The sequence below is a fragment of the Oryctolagus cuniculus genome, chromosome 5 (genome assembly GCF_964237555.1).
Source record: "Oryctolagus cuniculus chromosome 5, mOryCun1.1, whole genome shotgun sequence".
Classification (NCBI taxonomy): Eukaryota; Metazoa; Chordata; class Mammalia; order Lagomorpha; family Leporidae; genus Oryctolagus; species Oryctolagus cuniculus.
Genome location: NC_091436.1, coordinates 31,943,961 through 31,964,787, shown reverse-complemented (window position 1 = coordinate 31,964,787; position 20,827 = coordinate 31,943,961). Strand labels below are relative to the sequence as shown.

Sequence of the window (20,827 nt, the reverse complement as noted above, 5' to 3'; positions counted from 1 at the left end):
ATTGGATTTTAAAAAAAATATGTTGTTTATTTGAAAGGCAGAGTTAGAAGGAGAGAGAGAGAGAGCAAGTGAGCAAGCAAGCAAGCCAGGAGCTTCTTCCAGGTCTCCCATGTGGGTGCTAGGGCCCAAGTAATTTACTCCCCCAAATGCTCACAACAGCCCTGGCTGGGCCAGACCAAAGTCAAGAGGCCAGGACTGAATTCGGGTTTCCCATCTGGGTCTGACATGTGGGTGGTAGGGGTGGAAGTACTTGAGCCATCATCTGCTGCCTCCCAGGAGTAGGCAGGACTCTAACCAGGCAACTCAACCATTGCAGAATGGGGGTGTCCCGGGTGCTGACTTCACAGCTGCACTACTCCCTGGGCCCTGAAACAACATCTCTGTGTTTCCTTAGTAGGGAACTCCCAAGGGAAAGTTTCCTTCTGAACCTTCCAGGGCCAGTTTGGTTGTAGAACTCTGAATTTGGGGCCCGATTGTATTTTCCCTTTTCCTTTGGCTCTTTGAAAAGTTAGTATCTTTAGGTCCTGGCTTGTCAAGTATATATAACTTATTTACCAATCCCATTGAAGTTTCCAGCTTCTTTCCTACCCTTAATTTTCCCTTAATTCATTTCTTTTGTCATGAAATACATATTTTACAAACTATTTTGAATTGCTTTTGGAACATCGTGTGTATATGCAAAATAATTTGGTTATTGTTTCAAATCATGTAAATCAATGAATAACCATATTTTAGAAATGAAATTATACAATCTCATGTTTACTTTTGCTTATTTAAACGTTATCAAGGAAATTTGATTTTGGTACAATTCAGTGTCTAGACCTGAAGAGACGAATATGTGAAGACAGAGGAGACCACTTTCAGGATTTCTGAGAAAGCCTATAGCTTGTTCCCTCGGTTGTTTGAACAGACAGATGTTCAGAAGTAAATCCCTCTGCCTAAATATCTGTGGCTTTTAGTAATCTTATAAATGAGCTGTTTATTCGTTGTCTCTCTGGTACCCCACAGTGAATTATCCATAGCAACAATCCTTTTCAGAAGTTAATAGGGCCAACTCTGTATTTATTAGGAAAATAATACCACCAGGTTAAACAAACTGTGACTGTTGATTCTGTGTGTTTACTCTGCTTCAAAGGGATCTGCCAAACCTTCAGTGTGTGCCATGTTGTAGCTCATTAGAGAAGTTAAATTGGGATCTGATTCTATGATTCTGAATATGTCATTTTTATGGTATGTTTAGAGCCAAATAAAAATGATGATGAACAAAAAAAAGCTTTAGAAATAAAGTACTATTTTGTGTATTGAAAATAGGGCCAAATTCTCTGCACAGTAGAAATCAGAGCTGTATTATGGTAAATATTACCACCCCCAGTATATAGAGGAGGAGTAGAATACATAATATTAGCTCAGGAAACACGTTTCTGACTTTCTTGATTCTAGAAATTATATTGATAAAGAATGTAATAAGTCTGTGCCTCAAAAAAAAAAAAGCTTTAGAATTAAGGAGGTTTTCATAAGGATTTGAATTGCTGCTGAAATATGACTTGAACCTAAGGTCTTTTCAAGTCCCTTGTTGAGAAATGAAGTAGTATTTAACATCAAAGTGTTAGAGTTCAGCTAATCCAGTATGCTTGTGTTACAGCCGTAAGTGCTTTCGGAAACTGCTACAAAGGCACAGTGTCGCTCATCACAAATGTCCTTGTACAGTATGAAATGGTTGTTTAAAACTGACGCGTCTATCAAATGCTGTACTAATGGGAACACAATGATATTTTATGTGGCTAGATTGATTAATAATTCTGTTTTGCTTTCTGATACAGTGGAACGGAGAGCTTTTTTTCTTACTAGATTTTTAGTAGTGGAGCTCTGCATTTATAAATTGGTTGAGACTATTTTGAGAAAATCTTTGTTAAGTCGATTATCTTAATTTTTCTTAGTATAAAGGTTTTAGAAGATCATTTTTGTACTAGCACTGTTTCTTTGTGTTTATCTTCACAGATTCTGGAACTTTTCAAGGCCTGATCCTCTTCTTGAAACAGTGGAGCATCATACAGAATTCACCTGTGGTTTAGATTTAAGTCTTCAAAGCCCTACTCAGGTAACAGGTTCAATCTCATGACGTGGATTGCTGCTCACACAGTTTCCAGCTGGCTCTACGTGTGGCATGTGTTGCTTTATGAATAAACATGTACGTTCCCTTTAGGGTGGAGCTGAGCACATTAAGTAACCTGATATTCTTTGCTATATAAATTTCATCATCAGTGCACTGAAATACTAGAGAATAAGACATACCCAGAAACTGGACATACCTCTCTTCTCATAAGGCAAAAAGGAACTTTTTCAAAAGGGGTTATGCCTAACGTGAAGGCTTTGAGTGGGTCTCTCCCAGTAGAGAGAGGAGGCACAAGAGCAAGATTTAGTGGGGAGGAAAGTCCACTGAGGTGAGTGAAGGGAGTGCCAGACTCAGCTCTTCAAATAGGCAGGGAGACCCGGGGTGAATCCGTGCCCCCAGGCCTGTCTCTCTCGTCTCCACAACCCATGTCGAGCTGCAGGCTTCAGATGGAGAACAATTACTATTTTAATGAATAAACTTTATATTTCCCCCTTTTTGTTCTCTTGAGGACTTAGAATATTTTAGACTTTAAAGATTCTTCAGGTTTTTTTAAAGCTGTTTCAGTTTCAGAAATTATAAATTCAGATCAGAAACATTATTATGTATTGAGTGATGAAGCACTTTATAACAGAGACTGAAAAAACTTCACATATCAATGAAACACAAAATATGTGGAAATTCTAAGGAATTATGCTTTTATGATAAGTTTTAGAAGTTAAAAAAAATCCCATTTCACATTTTTTTGACAGGCAGAGTGGACAGTGAGAGAGAGAGACAGAGAGAAAGGTCTTCCTTTGCCGTTGGTTCACCCTCCAATGGCTGCCGCGGCCGGCGCACTCTGCTGATCCGATGGCAGGAGCCAGGTACTTATGGGTGCAGGGCCCAAGCACTTGGGCCATCCTCCACTGCACTCCCTGGCCACAGCAGAGAGCTGGCCTGGGAGAGGGGCAACCGGGACAGAATCCGGCGCCCCGACCGGGACTAGAACCCGGTGTGCCGGCGCCGCAAGGTGGAGGATTAGCCTAGTGAGCCGTGGCGCCAGCTCACGTAACAACATTCTTAAATTTAAATAAATACATAGACTTAATTTAAGGAATTTAAGATGTAATTCTGAGTTTAAAATATTCTCAATAGACATTAGAGTGTGCTCCACATTAAAATAATTGTTTAAAAGTGACTTACTAGGATGTAAGCAGAGATGAAATGGAAATGGTTATGAGTGAAATGGCCCTATCTTTAACGTGAAAGTGCCGCAAACGAACTAGTTTCTTTTCCAAGAAATATGTTCCTTACAGATACTTTTTAATAACCTGTTTCCTATCCTAGTTAATAAAAAACAAGTTATAGTGTACTCATTGAAACATAGCAATACCAAAATAAGAATCCTAAGTAAATATTCATCAACTATTCATTCTTACACATCTCTGTTACTCGTCTTGTGTGAGAGCCAGGCTGGGACCTGCATCAACACCTACGGCTCCTCCATTTCCTTGGGCACTGCAGTCTCCCCTCACACCCATGGCCGAGGAGTGCCACATGTTGTCTAAATCCTCATATATAGGCCCACCCTTATTAAAGGAACCTTGGGGTCAGAGGACTTATTAATTGGTGACATACATCCTTCAATAATAAGAGATTTTATGGCCAAGCCATGTATTTTGTTTGTAGCCTGGTGATTGCCATCTGTCTCTTCCAGTTGGATAAGCAAATTACATTTGTATTAAGGAAGTAGGTGCTGTTGAAAGCAACCGGGAGTCGGGAAGCAGGAGTCTGAACTGTAAATAAGCAGCAGGCTCAGCAGCATGTTACACAGTTCAACTGTAGTAGCAGTCACCTCTGAGTTATCCATAGTGAGACCATTTTGGGATTGGAATGACCTTAGAAATAAGAGTACTCCCTCTCATTCATTTATTCTTTCAGGAAATGTTTTCATATGCCAGACCTTGTGCTAGGTACTAGACACTGAATGGGGAGCAAAAATAAACATGGCCCTTGACTTCATAAAGCATTTAGTCCAGGTGACATCAGATTGTCTGCAAATGAATGTCAACAGACAGCTGAAGCAAGGTCTACAGAGGAAACGGACCCTGTGCCTCGGGCGTCCGTGGTCAGGATGGGCATTTGACCTGGTTAAAAGGTCTGTGTGGAAGCCAGGCTCCTCTGAGATCCGATGAGTAAGTAAGTGTTAAGGATAGGAAGAGACAGGAGGAAGATCACCAGAGGCCACGGTGCCAGTGTGCCACACACTGTGCCATGAGAGGCCAGTGCTTGGGAGTGAAAGAGTGTATATCCTCCTGATTTATTGTAGAGTTTTCAGCATGAGAATTCTGACAGCATATTTTGAAGAACTTGTTAATACTTTTAAAAATTGAGTATTGTGCTTATTAACTGAATTTTGCTTCCCCCTGTATTAGCTGAGACTAATACAAAATAACAGAATACTGGAGACTAGGTGGCTTACGCAGCACATGTTTATTTTCTCACTGTTCTAGAGACTGAAGTCCCACATGGGGGTCTGACAGGGTCGGCTTCTGGTGAGGCCTCTCTTGGCTGCCTTCTCCCTGTGTCGTCACATGATAGAAAAAGAGTGCTCTTCTCATGAGGACACTAATCGTGGGCCCCAGCTGGTTGGACCTCATCTCCCCCTAACTATTGTCCCTCTGTATCCTTGGGATTGGCTCCAGAACACTGCCTGCTCCTGTAGGTGCCAAAATCTGTGGGTGCTCAGATCCTTTAAAATGGCGCCTGTGACCTATACACATCGTACCATGTACTTTAAAGCATCTCTGGGTTATTTCTGATGCCTAATACAATGTCAGTACTATGTAAATAGTTGTTACGCTAACTTGTTTAGGGAAGAATTACAAGGAAAAACTCTGCACATGTTCAGTTCCAGCACAGTAATTGTTTTCCGGCTATTTTTGATCTGTGTTTGGTTGAATCCACGGATGTAGAGTCTGAAAATAAGAAGGACCCTTTATAGTCCCTGTTTTCAAATATAGTCACATAGGGAGTTAGGGCTTCAACAGAGGGCACAGTCCAGTCCAGTATATTCCCTATTCTTTGGTGTTTTATTTATGTAATGTTGCTATGTGTTATTGGTCATAAGAATGAAGTGTTGAAGAATCTTTATCATTTAATGCAGCTTTTATATCTAATGTGTTTTTAATCTGTTAAAAGTGTTACTATGTAGTGACTGTTTCAGTGCTGTTTTGACATGCATTGATTTACTCCTTCATCTCCTTCTGTCATATTTGTTGAGTACTATGGCTGGGTGGAACAGGTAATTACAGTGTAGTGTGAAAAATGCTAAAATAGAGGAACACAAAGGCTGCTTTGGGGAAATATCTATTAATTTAATAAGTATTTGTCAAGTGCCTGCTAACCGCGGGTATTGGTCTGTGGTAATAAGTGCTTTTCAGAATTGGAGCAATTCGATACAGAATGACGCAGGAGGGGGTGCTTTCGCATGAATGGTCTGTCAAAGGCTCTCCAAGGGAAATTTGAGCTGAAACCTGACTAATGAAATGGAGCCTGCCATTCAAAACCCTAAGGGAGGAATGTTTTTCACAGAGGTAATGGCACATGTCAGTTGTTTGAGAGAGTAATGGGCTTGGTGTGATTGTGGGACAGAAAGAAGCCTAGAGAGTGGGGGGGAGTGATAGGGAGTAGGTAGGGACCAAATTGTGTAGTCTTTGTAGACCTCGTGTGACTGTTATTGTAATTGCTTTAGAAAGCCATTGGAGGTTTAGCAGGAAATGATAAAATCAGACTTGTATGTTTAGAAGATCATTTTGGTAGCTATGGGAGAATAGACTAGACTGTAGGTAAGAGTGGACGCTAAGAGGTCAATTTTGAGTCACTTAAAGTAAACCAGGCAAAGAATAATAATTACTCAGAGCCCTAGACACAGGGAGATAGAGATTCAGAATATATGAGGGTGTTTCAGAAAGTTCATGGCAAAATAGAATGAAAGGATGACACGTGGACCGGAGGGGAGAGAGAGACATTCGGTGCAGTGGCTAAGTTGCTGCCTGGGATGCCACACCCCATATCAAAGTGCTTGGTTTGAATCCCATTTATTTTGCTTCCAGTCCAGCTTTCTGCTAATCCTGGGAGGCAGTAGGTATGGCTCAAGTGCTTGGGTCCCTGCTTTCCGCATGGGAGTCCTTAGTAGAGTTCTGGTCTCCAGGCTTCGGCCTGGCCCAGCTGTTGTTGTGAACATTTAGGAAGTGAACTAGCAGATGGATGATCTCATTCTTTCTCTCTCTGCCTTCCAAATAAAATAAAAATAAATAAAAATTTTCTAAAAAAAAAAAAGATAATTCAGGACCAGTACTATGGCATGGTGGGTTAAATCCATGGCCTGCAGCGCCAGCATCCCATATGGGCACCAGTTTGAGTCCCTGTTGCTCCATTTCCAATCCAGCTCCCTGCTAATGTGCCTGAGAAAGCAGTGAAAGATGGCCCAAGTGCTCAGGCCCCTGCACCCACTTGGGAGACCTGAAAGAAGCTCCTGGTTCCTAGCTTCAGATCTGCACAGCCCCCAGCTATTGCAGCCATTTGGGGAACGAACCAGCAGATGGGAGCTCTCTTTTATCTCTGTTTATCTGTTCCTCTGTCTCTCTACCTGTCAAATGAATACATTTAAAAAGTTTTTAATGATAATGTATATTTCCATGAATTTTTAAAAGACGTATTAAGTGTAAATATTATGTTAAATATACATAGTGAAAAAACCCTAATTAAAAGTCAGATAAAAAGGAATAGACATGAGAAAATGCTGAAACTTTCATATGGTTCGGCCTAACATTTTGAAGGTAACCACAACAGCATTTACTGACAGGTTAGAAATGGGCTATGAAAGAATCAGAAGAATCAAGGTTTATTCCTGTGATTTGGGTCTAGGAGACAAGGTGGGCAATGGTTTAATTTCCTGAAGTAGAGGGAATGGAATAAGTTTGAAACAGGAACAGTCATGAGATATGTTGGCGATAGTTCCTGTTTGACATTCCAAGGAAGGTATCTGATAGGCAGCTTTGTATCTAGGCTTTTTTTTTATCTAGGTAGCTTTGTATCTAGGCTCTTCCAAAGTTTATTTGGAAGAGTAGGATATGTGAAAGTAATAGAGCAAGAGAAGGAAGGAAGAATTGAAAGTATGCTGTTGTGAAATTCTTACACTAAATGTAAAGCAATATAATATTATTTGATGGTAGACTGTGATAAATTCAATATGTGTATTGTAAATCCTGTGGTACCTTTTATGAAATTTTAGAAAAAGAGGTATAACTCATAAACCAGTAGTGGAGATAAATAGAATAATGAAAAAATGATAAGTCACCTCAACATAACAAAGGCCATGTATGAAAAACCCACAGCCAGCATCATACTCAGTGGTAAGACTGAAAGGTTTTCCTCTGAAATCAGAAACAAGACAAAGATGCCTGTGTACACCACATCCATCATCATGAAGTCCTAGCCAGTGCCATTAGGCAAGAAAAAGAATTAAAAAGACTTCAGAATTGGAAGTGAATAAGTAAAATTACTTCTCTCAATAGGTAACATGATCTTATATGTAGAAAACCTTTGAATCCAACCATATCAATAATTATATTAAATATAATTAATCAAAACACCCCCATTAAAAAAGATAAAAATGACAGATGTGAGAAACTTTAAGAGACTCTTTAGGTTAAACTTTATGACTTTAGATTTGAAGAAGAGGTCCTCTAACTACAAATCCGGGATCCGCTTATTTTGGGGGGGAGTATTTTCAGTGATGTGTTTGCAATATTTGTCTCCTTGTAAATTTATGTTTTTTGTCTCCGTTTTATTTATATTCAGGTTTAGACTTTAAATTTTCCTTTGAAGCTAGAATGATGCTCTCCATCAGTATTTTTTCCCACACATTATTTTTTTAAAAGATTTATTTTATTTATTTGAAAGAGTTACAAAGAGAGGTAGATCCAGAGAGAGAGGCCTTCCATTCCACTAGTTCACTCCACAATGGCCAGAGCTGAACTGATCCAGAGCCAGGAGCCGGGAGCTTCTTCCGGGTCTCCCACATGGCTGCAGGGGCTCAAGCACTTGGGCCATCTTCTGCTGCTTTCCTAGGCCATAACAGAGAGCTGGATTGGAAGAGGAGCAGCCAGGACTCGAACCAGCGCCCAAAACAGATGCCAGTACTGCAGGCTGGGGCTTTAACCTACTGCGCCACAGTGCCGGTCCCTTCCACACATCATTGCCAACACATTTTAACACAAACATTTGGATTATTTATATTATTACAGGCATACTTCAGAGATACTATGTGTTAACAGTGGCAATGAAGTGAACTTTGCAGTAAAGGAAATCAAACGAATTTTTTTGCCCCCCAGTGCATATACATGATATTTACCCTATACTGTAATCTGTTAAGTGTGCAAAGATATTGTGTGTAAAAGGACAATATATTGACCTTGATTTGAAAATACTTTATTGCTAAAAATGCTAATGATCATCTGAGCCTTCAGCAAGTTGTGATCTTTTTGCTGGTGAAGGATCTTGCCCCGATGTTGATGACTCCTGACTGAAGGTTGGTGGAGAGACCAGATTGAGTTCTGGGCTCCTAGTTTTGTTTTGGCCAAACCCTAATGGTTACAGGTATCTAGAGAGTTCCAGCAGATGGAAGAATTCTCTTTTCCCTCTCTTTCAGTTTTTTTAAAGATTATTTATTTGAAGGCAGTTAGAGAAAGAGACGAGAGAGAGAGAGATCTTCGATCTGCTAGTTCATTCCCAGATTTCTGCAACAGCTGGGGCTGGGCCAGGCTGAAGCCAGGAGTCAGGAGCTTCAACAGAGTCTTCCACATGAGTACCAGGGGCCCAAACACATGGGCCGTCTTCCGCCACTTTCTCAGGTGCATTAGCAGGGTGCTGGAATGGAAGTGAAGCAGCCAGGACTCAAACCAGTGCCCAGATGGGATACTGACTCTGTAAGTGGTGGCTTAACCTTCCACACCACAGCACCAGCTCTGGAATGTCTCCTTTTGTCTCTATTTCTGCCTTTCAAATAAATAAAAATAAATTAATAAATTAAAATAACATCACAGATCATTGTAACAGCAACAATAATAATGAAAAAGTTTGAAACATTCTTAGAATTATCAGAACATAACAGACAGGAAGTGAACACATGCTGATGGAAAAATGACATCAATATGCTTGCTTGACACAGGGTTGCAACAAACCTTCAATTTGTAAAAAATGCAGTGTAAAGCACAGTAATTCAGAATGCATTAAAATGAGTTATGCTTATAATTTATGTTTTTACAGTGAAATATTAAGCTCGTTTCTGAGGAAGTAAGACTCAAGGTCATGATTAATCTTCGTATTTTTTCTCTCACTTGTATTATGTTTATCAGCTACTGTATAGTAAACTCTTCCATGATACTTATTTTAAAGTGACAGTTTTGCTCAAGATTCTGTGCTTTGAGTCAGCAATTTGGGCTGGGCTCAGTCTGCCAGTTCTTTGATCTCAGTTGGTTTCAGTCATTGCATGGCTTACCTGGGATTGCCTGGTCTTAGATGACCCTCATTCACATGTCTGGTGTATGGTGCTGGGTGTCTTCCAGGCTGAGTTTCTCCAAGTGGGCTCATGTTTCTCCACTTAGCAGTTGTATGTCCTAATAGGGTGGGAACAAGAGGGTGTACTCTTGAAGATGAGCCTTGAAGTCACATGACATGGTTTTGTTCCAGAGCAGAGCAGGAGACCAGCTCAGATTCCAGCAGTTGGAGAATCAGTTCACCTCTTGATGGGAGGAGCTGCGAAGAATTTGTAGTCATTCAAAATCAGCCTCATTAATCTTTTTGGTATAGTTGGTGGGTTAAATTATTATTTTTTATTTTAAGTTAAAAAAAATCATTTGACAGAGAGAGACAGATAAGACTCCCATCTGCTAGTTCATTCCTAACTTGCCCACAATGGCTAGGACTACACCAAGCCAAAGTGAGGAGCCAGGAACTTAACCCAGGTCTCCTACTTGCTTGGCAGGGAACCAATTACTTGAGCCAATACTTCTGCCTTGTAGGGCACACATTAGCAGGAAGCTGGAATCAGGAGTAGATCAGGACACAAACCCACACACTCTGATATTATGGAATGCTAGCATCCCAAACAGCAACTTAACCACCAGCCCAAATACCCACCCCTACATTATTTTTTACATGTTGTATTTAGCCTTTATTTTCATGCTCTATGGTCAGGCTTACTAATTGCAAATTGATGTAAATTCATTCTTTGTTCATATGTTACTCTTTTAGAAAATATCTTTCTCTTCATATCTCTACATCTGTTTTCAAAACTCTTTAGTCAGGGCTGGCGTTGTGGTATAATGAGTAAAGCCACTGCCTTTGATGCTGGCAACCTATGTGGACACTGATTTGAGTCCTGGCTGCTTCAGTTCTGATCCAGCTCCTTGCTGATAGCCTGGGAAAAGCAGCAAAGGGTGGTCCAAGTGCTTGGGCCACTGCTACTCATGTGGGAGACCTGGAAGAAGCTTTTGGCTGCTGGCTTCGGCCTGGCCCAACCCTAGCTATTGTGGCCATCTGGGGAGTGAACCGGTGGATAGAAGAGCTCTCTCTATCTTTCTCACTGTCTCTCCCATCTCTCTTACTTTCAAATAAGTAAATAAATACATATTAAAAAAAACAAGACACCCTGTTGTCTCTTTTGATCTTAACAGTGGTAGGACCTTGCTGGTGAGACTTTGGGACTCTGTGTCTTAATATATTCTTGGTCTTAAAAGAGATTTTTTTCAGTTCTTGTATTTATAATTCTTTTTCTATTTCGATTCTCACTTCCTAGAGATCTGAAAAATGAGCTCCAAAGGCATTCTTACCACCTTTCTTCTTGACAGAATGTAAGATCTAGTCTTTAAAGGTTTAAAACTTGACAAATAAGTGTCTGGGGTCATTCTTTAAGGATAATTGCTGAGAAATACTCTGTGCCTTCTCTTGTTAACCAGGCTGAAATTATCTTTCGCTTGAGAAATTTTTTCTTTGATTTTTTTTTCTCTCTGATCATGATTTGTACAGTCGTGGCATTTTCTCCTTCCCACCTTATCCTTATTATTTCTAAATTGGATATTCCTTTCTGTTTTGGGGTTTGTGATTCTAGACCTGTATCATACCCATTTATATAATTAGACTGTATAATTTACCATTAGAATTCCTCTACTTACTACAGTGTCAGTTATGGTCTTTTGAGTGCTCTATGAAACTTACTTTAGTGTGTAGGCTGAGTCCAGGTCTACATAAATTCCCATATTCCTTTTGAGACATAGTTATTTTTATGTCTTTTTTAAAGTAGACACTATTAATCTGTCTAAAGATACACTTCTATATGTTTAATCAAGTTTATAAATTTTAATAAAGTTCACATCATGATGAAATTTGGGAAATTACATTTGAAAGAAAGAAAAATAATTAAAGATCCTACCATTCTAGAAAAAAGCTCTGTTTTACCATATTACCATGTTTCTTTTTCAGTCCTTATAAAAAAACTTTTTAATAGGAGTGTAACATTCATATTGAAAAGTCTGTATATTTTAAGTATACATGCAGCTCAGTAAGTTATCAGGAAGTAGCCATACCTGTACAACTACCAGCCAGATTAAGAGCCAGAACATTGCCAACACTCAAGAAGCTTCTTCCCAAATCTTAGCCCATCCCTCTTTCCCAACAGTTTTGGTCTTCCAATCTTTGTTCTTTTTGTATGCATGTGTTTCAAAGTTGTGGTTATACTACAGACATGACTTCTGAGACTCCCCAAATGCTCTGTAAACATCATCTATAGGAATAAATACCTTAGTCTATCTGTGCTAGGAACAGAACTACTAAAAAGACTTCCTTAAAATAGGAGAAATCCTGCAGATTTTTCTTTTGCTTCAGTGGAAGGTGCTGAGAGTTGGTTCTGATTTAAACTACTTCTTCAGGTATGTTTTTAAACATATCTTTGGGGTGGATTTTTTACTAAAAATATTAGATATTATTTAAAAATTCAGTTCATACTTTGGTTCCATTCTCCCCACAGTATTCTATAACAGGCTGATGGCATGGGGTGGACATTGTAGTGCAGTGGTTATGCCTCAGCTTTTGGACACAGGCATTCCATATCAGAGTGCCTGTTTCAAATCCTAGCTGCTCCACTTCCAATCCAGCTTTCCTGCATATCCTGGAAGGCAGTGGATGATGACTCAAATACTCGAGCCTCTGCCACCCATGTGGGGGACACGGATGGATTTCATGCCTTTGGCCTGACCCAACCCTAGGTGTTGTGGCCTTTTGGGGAGTGAACGAGCTGATGGAAGATCTCTCTCCCTCTCCGGCTCCCCCTCCTCCTTCCATTCCTTCTCCCTCTCCCTCTCTTAAGTAAGTAAAAAGAAATAAAATTTTAAAGCTGAAAGTGCATAATTGCAAATATTTTTCCCATTCTGTTGGTTGCCTCTTCAGTTTCCTGACTGTTTCTTTTGGAGTACAGAAACTTCTCAATTTGATGTAATCCCAATTGTTAATTTTGGGTTTTAGAAGGGATCCCACATGATTGGTAGTAAGGATATTTGTGTCCTGTGCACCTTTTATCTCAGGTGGTGTTGGCAGCATCTGTCGCAGCAGACTAGCTTTAGAGTTGAAAAGAACATGAGCCAGGAGCAGTCAGTGTCCTCAGGCATTAGTCTCTGCTGTTTCCTCTTGCTGCTTTCCTAATTGTGTAATTTTTTAGCTTAAAGTTATATAACAAGAGCCTGTTGTTTTCCCCCAGCCATAAACACTGCCCAGGCCCAGCTCTGTAGGATCTCACACACTGTTGGGGTGGACAGGGCTGGCCTGGGCTTCCTGGCCTCTGCACCCGGACAGCGCTTGCAAGGGCAGCTTCTCAGCGTTGTTGACACCCTAGCCTCTGCTTCCCATTCCTGAATCTCCCACCTGCTTACTCACTTTCCCTCCATAGACTGTGGAGGATTGCTGTAAAAACCAAGCAAACTTACTGACTTAGCACATTGTAAATTACTTTTGTATTTAAAAAAATTCATTTTTTCACGTGCTTGAAAGGCAGAGCCATGGGAGTTGGGGAGCAGAGAGACAGAGACAGATATCAAGATCTTCCGTCTTCTGATTCTAGTTTACTCCTCAGATGCCCACAACAGCTAAGGCTGGGCCAGGCTGAAGCCAAGAGCCCAGAATTCCATCCAGATTTCTCATGAAGGTGGCAGGGACCCAAGTACTTGAGCTGTCATCTGCCTCCCAGTTTGCTTCAGCAGGAAACTGGGTGGGAAGCAGAGCAGCAAGGACTTAGGCAGGTTCTTCATGATGGGATGTAGGCAGCCCAAGCAGCATCACCCCACTGCACCACAGCACTTTTCCCAAAGTACCTTGCAAAATAACTTCAGCTGGGCTCTTGGGCTAATATATTTTTTTAATATCAAAATTTTATTTTTTTTTACTGTTTAAAGACTAATTTTACCTTTAATTCTCCTAGTACAACACATTAAGGACAGAAGTCCAACATGGGGAACAAGTGCACAGTGACTCCTGTTGTTGATTTATCAATTGACGCTTATTTATGATGTCAGTGATCACCTAAAGCTTTTGTCATGAGCTGCCAAGGCTATGGAAGCCTCTTGAGTCCACAAACTCCAGCATTATTTAGACAAGGCCATAGTCAAAGTGGACGTTCTCTCCTCCCTTCAGAGAAAGGTACCTCCTTCTTTGATGGCCCCTTTTTTGCACCGGGATCTCACTCACAGAGATCTTTCATGTAGGTCACTGTTAAAAACCATTCTTCAGGGTATCTTTTCTCAACCTCTTTTAAGGTCAGTATGTAGGCTTTTAACCTTCTGTCCTACTTGGCCATAAATGGAGAGTTCCCAGGAGTGTACATCTTCTTCCTTCTCTTTCACCTCTTTCTGTTTCATCTTTGTTTCCATTCCTTCCAATGGCTTCTTAATGTTCTCACTGGCTTCCTCAGTTAGCTGTATTGAAAGCAGAGTAGCTGGGACTTGAACAAGGCACTTTGATGTGGGTTTCGGGTGTCTCAAGAAGTGACTTGGGGCTGGCGCTGTGGCGTAGAATGTTAGGCCTCCGCCTGCAGCACCCACATCCCATATGGGCGCTGTTTCGAGTCCTGGCTGCTCTACTTCTGATCCAGCTCCCTGTTGATGTGCATGGGAAAGCCATGGAGGGTGGCCCAAGTGTGTGGGCCCCTGCACCGATGTGGGAGACCTGGAAAAAGCTCCTGATTCCTGGCTTCATCCTGGCCCAGCCTTGGATGTTGCTGCCATCTGGGGAGTGAACCAGCAGATGGAAGATTCCCCCCCCCCCATTCTGTCTTTCTGACTTTGAAATAAATAAATAAAATATTTTTTTAGAAAAGTAACTTATCCAGGTATACCACAACACCCACCCCAGTGTGCTAATTCTTAAAGTTGAAAATATTAAATATTCATAATAGAACTTACGTGAGATCTTACCTTACTAGTTATTATTCACGACCATAGAAAAATAGCAGCTCTTACAATAATGAAGATGCAGTCTCTCTTCAAATTTTATATTACATAAAGAAATGCAATGTTTTGACAGTTTTTTCTTATGTTGATAATTTGAATTCTAAGTTTTGATGGAAAAATTTGCATTTTGGTCTCAGGATAAGGAGCTTCAGAGGGGCCTTTGAGATGAAATGCGCCACAATGGGGCTTGAGGGGCAGGAATACATTTTCCAGTTGAACACAGAAGCTGAGCCTGGAGGCTCTCACCCTTCCGTGTCTCCATGCACACTTGCACTGCAAGGGAAGAGGGTCAACAAGACAGACCTTGGCAGCTGGCCCTCAAGAAACCTAGGAGGGATTCAGGAAAAAAGGCCCCTCTCAAAAGATTGCTCAGGGATTCCTCAGATGGCTTATCATGTAGTTTGGTTGCCTTCAAGCGAGAACTTTGAATTCTTCATTTATTCTTATTCATCCCACTGCCCACATTTTCCTTTCCCGTGCCTCTTTCCCACAGTGACAAGAGACACTGTGGCCAAGGCAGGCAGTTTCTTCCTGGAAGCACACACTTAACTCAAATGTGGTGATGGCGACCTTTGCCTACTTCTGCTGGGCTTCATAATTCCTCTGTCATTGTACATATGGGGGTACTTCAGAAAGTTCTTGACGATAGAATTCAAAGTTTCTTCTGGTGCTAAATACTTTGAAATCACCTATAGCAGAAATACTCTGTGTCATGGGTGTCTCTTCCCTCCTCCACCTCTCTGCCGGGCTCATGAGCTGTGGGACAGAGACCAGGACCCTCGTGCTGCGCGCCGGAGCCTCTGCACAGTTCTGCTGCAGAAGAGGCTCTCAATAAATGTTGACTGAATGGATGAATATGTGTGTATAAGAATCATGTTTAGAAAGACTTGTGCAGAGGAATATTTAACAGCTCCTAGGGAAAGAAAGCTGCCTGTGAAACTTTTCTGAATAATATTCATGATACTGCAGATTCCCATATATCCTCAAAATCCCAAAAAACTTGATGCTTTTACCCAAATCTCTGACCTTACACCAGATCAGCTGTTCTTTACCATATGAGAAGCTCTCTACTCAACAAAACCCTACTAGAAGGGAAACCTTTAGATTCATTCATTTCATTTATTCAATAAGCATCTATTAAAGGGTTACTGTACAAAAAAAGGAATCCAGACTTAGGAAATTTCATCAAGATACAGTCACTGTATCTTGATGAAAAAAAAAAAATCTCAGGGTTAGTTGCACACAAGTGCTTCCATCCCTATGTGGTTGTTGCTAGAATACAAAAGCTGTATTGCCTGTCATACCTTTGCCTTCTCTGTGGCTGTCATACAACACAGAACCCAAGTTATTTTTGCAAGTACTATGTTGTGCTCAGCTCTGATGTGGGAAATAGCTTTGGCTCCACTTCTCCTTAGAATGGATTTTGGCTTTTCTTTGGTTGGTGTTTATTTACTTTATTTACTCTTTAGGTTCATCTCTAAGCACCTCAGTTCATTTAGAATTCAACAGGATACAAAAAGAATTGTTATTAACCATAGCTTAACTAATCAAATTTTCTCATATCTTTAAGTAGAAATTCTCAGTATTGGCTTGTGTAGAAAAGGACCAGGAAACTCCACAGACTGAGACTAAGAATGCTTCAAGGAGGGCTTGAGTTTTTGTATAAACATAGTTTAAGGGACAGACATTGTGGTGAAGTAGGATAAGTGGTTGCCTACAACACAAGTGTCCCATATCAGAATGCTGGTTCTAGTCCTAGCTGCTCCACTTCCCATCCAGCTTCCTGCAAATATACCAAGGAAGGCAATAGAGGATGGGTCAAGTGCTTGAGCCTCTGCCACTCTTGTGGGAGACCTGGATGGAGTTCCTGGCTCCTGGATTCAGCCTGGCCCTGCCCTGGCTGTTCAGCCATTTTATGGGTGAACCAGGAGATGGAAGATACATATATCGGCTGGTGCCACGGCTCACTAGGCTAATCCTCCACCTTGCGGCGCCGGCACACCGGGTTCTAGTCCCAGTCGGGGCGCCAGATTCTGTCCCGGTTGCCCCTCTTCCAGGCCAGCTCTCTGCTGTGGCCCGGGAGTGCAGTGGAGGATGACCCAAGTGCTTGGGCCCTGTACCCCACGGGAGACCAGGAGAAGCACCTGGCTTCTGCCATTGGATCAGCGCGGTGCGCTGGCCGCAGTGCGCCGGCCACGGCGGCCATTGGAGGGTGAACCAACGGCAAAAAGGAAGACCTTTCTCTCTGTCTCTCTCTCTCACTGTCCACTCTGTCAAAAAAAAAAGATACATATATCTTTCTTTCTCTCTTTCACTATATCAGTCTTTAAAAGATAGTTCAGTCATGTTCCATCTCTTAGATCTGTCATTGAAACAGATTTCTAAATACAAGTGTGAAAACAGGGGCCAGTGTTGTGGCACAGTGGGTTAGCTACCACCTGCAGTGCTAGCATCCCACACGAGCACTTGTTTGAATTCTTGTTGCTCCACTTCAATTCATTTCCCTGCTAATTTGCCTGGGAAAGCAGTGGAAGATGACCTAAGTACTTGAGCCCCTGCTACCCACTTGGGAGAGCGATGGAGTTCAAGACCCCTGGCTTTGGCCTGGACCAGTGCTGGCCATAGCAGCCATTTAGGGAGTGAACCAGTAGATGTAAGATCTCACTATTTTCCTCTGTATCTCCCTCTCTTTTTGTAACTCTACCTTTCAAATAAAATAAATAAATCTCTAAAATTAAAAGTGAAAATAGGGCAAAGGTGTTTTCTGATGTACTAGTGGCATATTAATCTCTTCGTTCTCCTCAAGAAAGGAAGGATGGGAGTGGGTGTTTGATCCATTGGTTAAGACTCCTCTTAGGACAACCACCTCCCATATTGAAATGCCTGAATTCAAGTCCTGGCTTTGCTTCTGATTCCAGCTTCCCGTTAATGTGTATCCTGGGAGCAGGCAGATGATGACTCAAGTGTTTGGGTCCTTGCCACCCACGTTGGAGATCCAGTGGAGTTTTAGACACTTTACTTTGACCTGTCCCAGCTCTGATTGTTGCAGAACTTTGGAGAATGAACCAACATATGAGAGATCTCTGTCTATCTCTGTATTTAAGTATTTTTTTTCAGAGTTTTACACACACACACACACACACACACACACACACAGATTGAGAGAGAGAGAAAGAGAATCTTCCATCCGGTGGTTCATTCCCCAATTGGCCCCAAAGGCCAGAGCTGAGCTGATCCGAAACCAGGAGCCAGGAGCTTTCTCTGGGTCTCCCACATGGGTGCAGGGGCCCAAGGACCTCCGCTGCCTTCCCAGGCCATAGCAGAGAGCTAGATGGGAAGCGGAGCAGCCGGGTCTCAAACTGGTGCCCACATGGGATGCCAGTGCTTCAGGCCAAGGCGTTAACCCACTGCACCACAGAGCTGGCCCCTTAAGTATTTTTTAATCCTATGAAATTTTTAATTTCTTCTAGTCAACAATAAAAAAAAAATCCTTGTACCTAAAGTGCTGCTAAAGAACTCTTAGTTCACATGACAAAAACCCAGCTAAGAAAATTGAGGCACACTGAGCAATATGTTAGAGGTTCTAGATTCTAGCTGCATACTAGAAAGTTCTCTGGGTGGTTCTAATGCACAGATGCACAGTGCTCTAGATCAATGTCTTTGGGGTCAGGGATTGAGAGTCTGAAGGAAATTATGGATTCTCTCTCCTCTTTTTCCCTAAATGTGTATACAGACAAATGGTGCATTAATGACTTTACAAAGCTGATCTGTGAATGTTGGTTGTAAGGACCCTAGGCTGGATACCAGCCCGGAGTGATGCCAGTGGTGCTGACCATGGGACCACACTTTAGGAAACAGGGCTCTGAGGAGGGGCCCCATGACCATCTGTGACCTCCAGATGGTTCAGATGCGCCCTGAAGCTTAAGGATTGCAGCCTTTGGGAAATGCCTGTGGGAAAGTACAGTTTATTGTTTTGGCCTTATTGAGGGCCACATGAAGAAAGACATTATCATCGCAAAATCACTTTCTTGGCATTGAATGATAATTTTAATGGATGTATATTACATATTTCTCTTAGAGTTAAGTACTGGAAACCACTTTTATATCCCCTGATAAACTGGTAAGTTGATTATGATATCTGTGTATCTTATGTTGGTTTCTTTTTTTTTTTTTTTTAAAGATTTATTTATTTTAAAGGCAGAGTGACAGAGAGAGAGGGTAAGATCCTATCCACTGATTCATTCCCCAGGGTTGGGCCAGGCCAAAGCCAAGAACATCGTCCAGATCTCTCATGTGGGTGGCAAGGGCCCAGATACTTGGACCATCCTCTGCTGCCTTCCCAGGCACATTACTGGGGAGCTAGATTGGAAACAGAGCAGCTGAGACTCAAACCAGTGCTCCAATTATGTGGTGCCAGTGTCTCACAAGCAGCAGGTTAGCCCACTGTACCACAGTGCTACCCCCATCAGTTGCCTTTAATTTCATGCCCAGTTTAGCAAATATTCTCAGCCTATTTTTAATTTTTTTATATTTATTTATTTGAAAAAGAGAAGAGACAAAGAGAGAAGTCTTCCATCTGCTGGTTCACTCCCCAGATGGCCAAAATGTCAGGGGCTGGGCCAGGCCAAAGCCGGGAGCCAGGAATTTCTTCTGGGTCTCCCACATGAGTAGCAGGGCTCCAAGCACTTGGGCCCTCTTAGCTTGCCTTCCCAGGTGCATTAGCAGGGAGCTGGATCAGAAGCAGAGCAGGTGGGACTGGAACTAGTGCTCTGAAAGGGAATGCTGGCGTTGTAAGCTGCAGCTTAACCTGCTTCTGTACAATACCAGCCCCTCAGTCACTCTTTTAAGTCTAATTATCTTCACCTTCTCCCCATTTCAGAATGCAGTGGAGTTTGTTGCTTACTGTTATGTCCTGTAACATGCTCCATAGAAATAATGATTACCCTCTTGAGGCAAACCAACCTGTGCCTGTGTGACCACATTAAAGGATAATTTTCAAAGCGGTAATCATGACTCTTGACAGGTGTCAAAGGTTTTATTTAACTCATTTAAGACTTTACAGCAAAAAATCTTAACAGACACACCCATGGATCTTCAAAAAGTTCTTGGAATCATGGATTTCAAAAAACTTTTTACACCAAAATAAATATATCTTTAAATTTTTGTTTTTTTATTTTGTTTAAATTTATGTTTTCATTTTTATTGAAATAGAGAAACAGAACTTCACCCATTGATTCACTCCCCAACTGCCTGCAAAAGTCAGGGATGGGCCAGATCAAAACTAAGAACCCTGAACTCAATCTGGGTCTCCCTCATGGGAGGAACCAAGTACTTGAGCCATCATCTGCTGCCTCCCAGGGACACATGCATAGGAAGTTGTGGCTGAAGCAGAGGAGCCAGGATTTGAACCAGGAACCCTGACAGGGGATGCAGGCATCCGAAGCAGCATCTTAACTGCTGCGCCAAAAGCCCATCCCAAATTTATCTTTCAGTTCCATTTCTCCACGAACGTGTTGAAGCACCCTCACATAGGAAATCACTGAATGCTGGAATTAATTTACTAATTGGTGCAAAACTGGAGCTATGTCTTGGGACATCAGCTGCAACTCCACAAGTCAGCTTTCATTGCCAACTTTTATGGATGAAAAACATTGGCATTACTCTCAGTTTTCTGTAATGTGCAGAGTTGTAAAATATTCCAGTGAAAGGCAGTGTGGAAGGCATATACCCCTGCAGAATCAGGTAACCCACCCGGACGGGTCCCAAGACAATGCCAGCTGTCTTCTGGAAGGACACCTCTTGATCTTTTTTCTTTCAGTCCTCCACTCTTTGTGACAGCAAGGTAATGGGCAAAGAGTCTGCATGTCAGAACTGAGAGTGAAGAACAGGGGACCTGAGGGGGTCAGAAAAGGAGGCATCCTGGCATGTCTCTCTGTCCTGAGTCTGGCCTGGAAGGGCTCTTTGTGGCCAGGAGTACCTTCCCGGGCAGGGGGCCAGGGGAGATGGCTTTTGTCAGGACGAGGCAGGAAGCGGGCAGGGCATGCAGGGAAGAATGAGTGGATCTCTTCCTGTAAAGCCATTATTATTTTCATGCCATTTGTTTTATTTTTGTTAGCAGTCTTTTTTTCTTAATTTTTTTTAGGCTGGCCATAGATGGGAACCATGGGACATTAAG

At 41.8% G+C, this 20,827-nt stretch overlaps 1 protein-coding gene across 1 annotated transcript in view; it reads left to right on the top strand.

Moving 5' to 3' along the window:
- The window catches only part of PEX7 (peroxisomal biogenesis factor 7), an 80,058-nt gene that overhangs the window by 57,507 nt on the left and 1,724 nt on the right, over positions 1-20,827 (top strand). Inside the window, exon 9 of the mRNA XM_002714756.5 lies at positions 1,999-2,098. Coding sequence (XP_002714802.2) covers positions 1,999-2,098 — 100 coding nt within the window. The remainder of the gene's footprint in view (positions 1-1,998; positions 2,099-20,827) is intronic.